At 43.7% G+C, this 6,887-nt stretch overlaps 1 protein-coding gene across 1 annotated transcript; it reads left to right on the top strand.

The window, feature by feature from the left end:
- Positions 1-1,099: 1,099 nt before the first annotated feature.
- On the top strand, positions 1,100-6,614 carry Adss (adenylosuccinate synthetase). Its single transcript, XM_001358592.5, has 5 exons — positions 1,100-1,341; positions 3,241-3,343; positions 4,930-5,209; positions 5,276-5,636; positions 5,705-6,614. Exons 1-5 carry the CDS (start codon positions 1,168-1,170, stop codon positions 6,131-6,133), a joined length of 1,347 nt encoding a protein of 448 aa, XP_001358629.2. The 5' UTR covers positions 1,100-1,167; the 3' UTR covers positions 6,134-6,614.
- Positions 6,615-6,887: the final 273 nt, after the last annotated feature.

Genomic DNA, 6,887 nt, shown 5'->3' with positions numbered 1-6,887 from the left:
TAGCTCTGATGTCAATATTTTACCATCCCTGTTGACGCTGTTGCAGCAGCAACCAACGCCAGCGCGGATGCAATAGCAACAGTAGGTCCAGAAAAAACACGCAAACTTTCTTTGCCAAAATGAATATTTGGCCAATTTTTTAATTATTTGAAACATTTTTGAGAGTTCAATTTGATTTTGGCGGGTCAAAAACAACCATAAAGTATTTAAAATTATTTAATATAATCATAGCTAATCCTGTACCGGATCCCAGCCCCCCCCCCCCGCCGATTTCACATTACACCATCAAGTATTCCTGGAATCCCGATAGATGGCGTGTTGCCCTCAGCCCTGGGCCAACTGTCGCTCAGGTGGGACTGGAACAAACCTTGTTATAGAAAAACAAGGACTAAAAATTAGCCAATCTTGAAGATTTTAGCACCCTAAAATTATGTGGGCAGAATTAAGGGTTTTAGTTGGCCAGAATAATTCAAGGGAATATCAAAATTGAACAATATGAACGACTATCCTCTTTCGCTGAAACTTTTTTTGTTTGACCTATTCCGCTAAAACCTTTATAAGACAAGATCCAATAAAAGCAAGTGGTTAAAATAAGCCAGTAAGGTAGAAAATTGATTCATTAATCGGATAAAATTATGTGGGCAGGGCTGGGGGTTTTAGTTAGCCAGAACTATTCAACGGAATCTATAAATTGAGCAATATGAACGTCAAAATCAAAACATCCGATGCATCGAGGTATGACCGATGTTTCAAACTTTTCAAACAATCAAACAATAAAACGAATATTTTATGTTATTTTAGCTGCTTACTGGTGCTTTCTTAGCGTTATTATTATAAAAAAAAAAACAAATCTTAAAAATATTAAACATAGGAAAAATTAAACTTGAGCTTTCATAGCAGTCTTTTACATTTCATTGTGGATCAAGCTAATATATAAAAAAGTACCTTTTGTAAATGCTTTTGTAAATATCTTGTAAATAAACTACAAGTTTATACTATAGTCGCTGTGTGCTGTGAAATTAAACTGTACGGTTAGTGGTAGCAGCAAAAACATCGGTAAGCATCGGCAAACATCGGCACAATAACATCGTTGCTCGAGCATCACATCACTACCGCGGTCACAACGTGTTCGTTCTTGTCGCCGTTTTCCGTGCTTGAGCCGTCGCAATGTCAACAACAAACGCCATCAACGGCAATCTCTACGAGCAATTGCACCAAGGACGGACGAATATGTACAAGTCGAAAGTGGACGTTGTCCTGGGCGCCCAGTGGGGTGACGAGGGCAAGGGCAAGGTGGTGGACATGCTGGCCTCCGAAGTGGACATCGTGTGCAGGTGTCAGGTGAGTAACCAGGCCAATCAATCTCCGGGGGGTAAAGTAGAACGACTGATAACGCGGCCATAGTCCCATGACATCCTTGTCTGAAGGACATCCAATGCCGCTCACCCGGCTGCCATTGTCGCCTCAGCATCTGAGTATTTCACAAGTAGATGGTCTTTTTTCCAACTATTATCGCCGCCGCATGCTTTCTCATTTGTATTTATCAATTCTGCGCCCGCCATGTGGCTGTGTATGTGTCGGCGTCTGTGCTTGCTCAAGTGTTTGTGTGTGGTTCGGCGCGGCGCATGTGTGTGCCCGTTCCGGGTCCAAGAGTATATTCTATAGAAGGTGAGGAATCGGCGTTGTGTCATATGCATCTGCATATGGTGTAATGCTTCTCAAAACAGTTGGAGAATATGATCATAGTCTCCATTTTTCTGTACAGTATCTGGAACAGCCTTACCTTCTTTATTCTATATATCTTGCCCGTTTTCATTCCTATTCCCCGGTTCGAATCGCTTACATATACCACATGTACATGTGTATGTGTGTTTGTGTGTATTCCGTCAGCGAGTCTGCCAACCAAAATTCGTCACTTGTGCTCTCTCACGCTCTCTCGCCCTCGACTGACGTTAATTTCCTTTCCGCTGTGCTGTTCCCACATCCACATCCCATCTGTTCTTGCTCAGCAGAACCCAGAACCACCAGCCAGGTTTACATAACCACCAACATCATTCACCCATGCCATGCCATGCCCCGTTGAGAGAAAAGCCCCCACGGGGGAACATGCAGTCATGTCAATGCAGATTCCCGCAATCCCTGGGTTACGGTAATCCTCTCCGCTTTTTTCGTTCGAACTGAGCATTGCGTGCCGGATGGTTTATGTCCCAATGACAACTTGTTGATACGCGCTTGGGCCTGTGCCCAGAACTACTTTAGTTCAATGAACGATATGAAATGGAGCCGGAGTCGGAGTACCATCCCCCTCCCCATCCTCTTTGGGTATGTCGATGCATCTCCTAGCAACACCGCAGAGCTGAAGCCTTCTTATCAGAGCAGCTTTGTTATATAACTGATAATTCTGTGGACTGAGTCACACGACTGACACGCCTCTCGGCGATTCCTATTACGCATATTGCGCAGTGAAAGGCCACGGACGGGGTCCGGATCTGGGACTATAATCGCGGCTCGGCATTTCCTCGTATCTTATCATGGCTCAGGAATACAAAAGTTGTACGAATTGTATGGCCTGTCCGTGGTACTGCGTAAACATTTTTTTGATTGTCTTGTTTTTGTTTTTTCGCAATGATTTGTGAAGGTTCCAGACTATTCACTCTTCTCTTTCTCTGCCTAATCACCATTATATACAGACACACAATTTTCATTTTCTATGTTCTTTACACTATAGTATATAATGTTAGATTAGCAAAAGTCAAGCAAATTTTGTACAGTTGCCAAAAGGAAAGAGAAAAACAAATAAAATTTCTTTTTGCCGTCAACCTGGGGTGTTAGCGTATCTCTGAAATTCTTTATGATAGTTATATGTAGATATTTGTATGCGTTCTGTGTATGTGTGTGTGTGTGTGGAACGTTTTCGATTTCATGCGACACTGTGTGGGGCACGTGGGCACTGATGGCCCCAAAAATGTGCTCGAAAAACACGGGACGGCTGTTATTCAATTGACACAAAAAAAATATTTTATTTATTTTTCATTTCGCACGGGTTTTGTTTTTCTCTGCCGTAACACAAGCGAAAACAAAACAAACAATTTTGCTAATTTTGTATATCAACATTTATACAATGTTTATACATATATTTCGATATATGTATGTGTGTATGGACATGGATGGGGAATATTTATATATTATCATTTGGCAGATTTTCTGAAATGTTTTTCTTTTCATCTTTCATTCGCACAGGGCGGCAATAATGCTGGACACACTGTGGTGGCCAATGGCACCGAGTTCGATTTCCATCTATTGCCGAGCGGCGTCGTGAACGAGAAGTGCATCTCGGTCATTGGTAAGTTTTGAGAGCAATGATACCGTGGATCATCGAGTCAAGAAATGCAAGTTAAGGCCTAAGGCCAAGCAAGATAAATGTCTGTCAAGAAGGGGTTTCAATTGAAAGTAAGCCAACGATTTCTTTCCTTTTACATATGATTTTCTTATTTTAAATTTAATAAAATTGTAACCACATTAATCGTACAGCGGTCGATGCCGAGAGAGATTCCACTGTCCCCCTACAAATGTATACATACATATATACTCTGCCTCTTTTCGTTTATTTTGTTTTCGCGAAATTTAATGTATACCATATACCCGTGTATATGGAGGAATTTCTGGCAAGATATAGTGCATCATTGACATTGGCTTGCGGGTCAGTCAGAGGGGTCTGTTTTTCGACTTTGATATCGCTCGCCCATGAAAATAAAAGGTTTTCTATTTTCGTGAATGGGCCGGGCCGGGCCGGGCGGTGGGAAAATTCAAATAATTAAATCAAAGTTGAGCGGAAAAGTTGATTACGCTCTGTGCCTGGTGCTGCCTGCCAATGACGTCACCAAGGTCGTCATAGTCAATTTATACACGAGTGTACCACTCTCTCCTGGTTACTTTTATCCTGGCTGCCCTTCTGCTCTGCAAAGTTTAATCGATGTTGTAGGCTGTGACATTGTTTACTCAGCAGCGGCAGAAGCAACAACAAATTGTGCATTCTCATCGCTTGTCACAAGACTAATTTATAAGATAATCAAAAGAGAACAGAACAAAGCCCCCCCCCCATTGAAATCCGCGAGTGTGTGTGTGTGTGTTTGCGGTGCTGTTAAGATATCGTTTACGACACACACACAAAGACAACCACCCACCCACACAATCAACCGCAAAGGGGGGGGAGAGGAACAAATTATTCTAATCAGGCAATTAGCTTATTATTTTTAATTTCCAAACTTATTCGATGCCCAATTTGTGGAACAGAACCCGCTCAGCTCGCGTGCCCAAATCGTTTCGATGGGCTTCGCAATTCGTCAGCTTGTTATGAAATTGTCTGTCGGAATGTGAAAGATATATGGGGGATTCTCATAAAGATTCAAACCACCTGGTCCCGCCTGCATTCCGTTTTAGTAGCAGACGTGCCAGATCTACTGCGAACTTGTGCAAGTTATACCTTATCGCCACAATTCCGAGAAATTAGTGACCATATGTATCCTATAAAAACTGAATGTAGCTAGTATAAAAACCAGTCGATAACGTAACAGCTCGTGTAAGGACTTACTAGATAAGAGACTCAACTTGTTTTAGGGGTTCTATGGAGCATTGCATTGCTGTTTTCTGAGAAATTTTACACAAATTGTGTTAAAATGCAGGAAATAAGTTCCGAGAACATGCTTATTAGTTAAGAAACGAGATCAAGCTGAACCTGAGAGAATGGGGGTCAGCTTTAGTGCCTTTATGTAAGTCGTACTGCACTGCAATGGCATTAGTCACATGACTGCCAGACGCGCAATAGCCCGATTCATTTATTACCCATCAAATGTTCAGTTGCAGCAGTTGGGGGGATCCCCCAGATATTCTCAAAGGCCTGATGTAATTTTATTATTTGTGCACTTTCAGGCAATGGTGTTGTCATTCACCTGCCCTCGCTGTTCGATGAGGTGCTGAAGAACGAGGCCAAGGGTCTGCAGCACTTGGAGCACCGGCTGATCATCTCGGATCGGGCGCATTTGGTGTTTGATTTCCACCAGCATGTGGATGGCATGCAGGAGGCCGAGAAGGGCGGCAAGTCCCTGGGCACCACCAAGAAGGGCATCGGTCCGGCCTACTCGAGCAAGGCCACCCGCAACGGAATCCGTGTGGGCGAGCTTCTGGGCGACTTTAATGCGTTCAGCGACAAGTGAGTGGCCCCAATCGTCATCCCGCCCCATATGCTGGATTGTAACTTATTGGAATTTGTATTCAGGTTCAAGTTGATTGTGGCCACACATCTGCGGCTGTTCCCATCGATAAATGTCGACGTCGAGGCGGAATTGACCCGCTACAGGGACTACGCTGAGAAGGTGCGTCCCTATGTCAAGGACACGATTTGCTTCTTACACACCGCCCTGCGCAACGGCAAGACCATTCTGGTTGAGGGCGCCAACGCGGCCATGCTGGACATTGACTTTGGCACGTATCCCTATGTGACCAGCAGCAACTGCAGCATTGGCGGCGTCCTTACCGGTCTGGGCCTGCCCCCTCAGACCATTGGCGAAGTCATTGGCGTGGTCAAGGCCTACACGACGCGAGTGGGAGACGGCCCCTTCCCCTCCGAGCAGTTGAATGTGAGTGAATCGCCAAAACGGAAAGAGATTCAGGTCGCTTACCAATGAGAATCCTTTGATATTTTTAGGAAATTGGCGACCTGCTGCAGACGCGCGGCTTTGAAGTTGGCGTGACCACGAAGCGAAAGCGCCGTTGTGGATGGCTGGACATACCGCTGCTGAGGTACACCTCGCTGGTGAACGGCTACACGTGCATTTGCCTTACCAAGCTGGATATCCTGGATACGCTGCCGGAGATCAAGGTGGCTGTGAGCTACAAGAAGGCCAATGGTGACAAACTGGATCACTTCCCGGGCACCATTGCCGAGCTGGGCAACATCGAGGTGGAGTACGCGGTACTACCCGGCTGGCAAACGTCCACGGAGCACATACGCAACTTCAAGGAGCTGCCGGAGAACGCACAAAACTACGTTCGCTTCCTGGAGAAAGAGCTGAGCGTGCCCGTGCGCTGGGTGGGCGTTGGCAAGGGCCGCGAGTCCATTATTAACGTGCACTAGTGCTAGCAAGATGAAGCGACGACGTACTTATGAATACGGTATATGATGAGACGGAAGCGCTTTAATGCCCATTAGCCAGAGACGCGCAATATAGCGAAAATGGCCTTTAACTACTATCTAACCACAGAAATAACCACCACAAATGCAACTTATATTTCGACTATCTTACAATATTTGGACACAAATTATTAGCCTATTGCTTTTTTAAGATTTATTTCATAGTTTTTGATGTTCACAAATTTCATTTTGAGCGGCTCGTGCCACGCATAACTTACTATAAATTCTTGTTTGATGAGGAGACGACGTACTTAGTTTTTAAGATCATCAGGTGCAGTTTCAGATTTTGTATGCGAGGAAGGAAGGGGAGGCAAATATTTTAATTGTACAATAACTATATGATGTTGTTTTAATATTTAAATACAACAAACCGTGTGCTCTGACTTGTGTAATTGTGTCGCAACAAAATACATTTTAATTGAAATCTTTTGGTGTTTCTTTCTGCTGTTTGCTTGAGTATGGATTTACTTAATTTCAAATTTTAAAAATAAATGTTGAGACGATTGATTTTAAACTAAGTAATTCGCAATATTTTTTATAACGACAACACATTCATTTTTGCTATTTTTCCAAAGATTGTCTTTTGCAGTCAAACGAACATCTTTAAATTTCCGCGCTTTAACATCGAAGTCTATCGCTTATCGAGTTTGTAGTGTTGCAAAAGAGAGAAAGAGTAACAGATTAGTGCTTCCACACC

Source organism: Drosophila pseudoobscura, chromosome 2, assembly GCF_009870125.1.
Source record: "Drosophila pseudoobscura strain MV-25-SWS-2005 chromosome 2, UCI_Dpse_MV25, whole genome shotgun sequence".
Classification (NCBI taxonomy): domain Eukaryota; kingdom Metazoa; phylum Arthropoda; class Insecta; order Diptera; family Drosophilidae; genus Drosophila; species Drosophila pseudoobscura.
The sequence above is the reverse complement of the archived record's forward strand: the minus strand, read 5'-3'. Positions and strand labels throughout refer to the sequence as shown.

Coding starts and splice junctions, on each gene's coding strand:
- Adss (XM_001358592.5), top strand. CDS start 1,168: ATGTCAACAACAAACGCCATCAACGGCAATCTCTACGAGCAATTGCAC. Junction 1,342..3,240: donor ACATCGTGTGCAGGTGTCAG/GTGAGTAACCAG, acceptor TCATTCGCACAG/GGCGGCAATAATGCTGGACA. Junction 5,637..5,704: donor TCCCCTCCGAGCAGTTGAAT/GTGAGTGAATCG, acceptor TGATATTTTTAG/GAAATTGGCGACCTGCTGCA.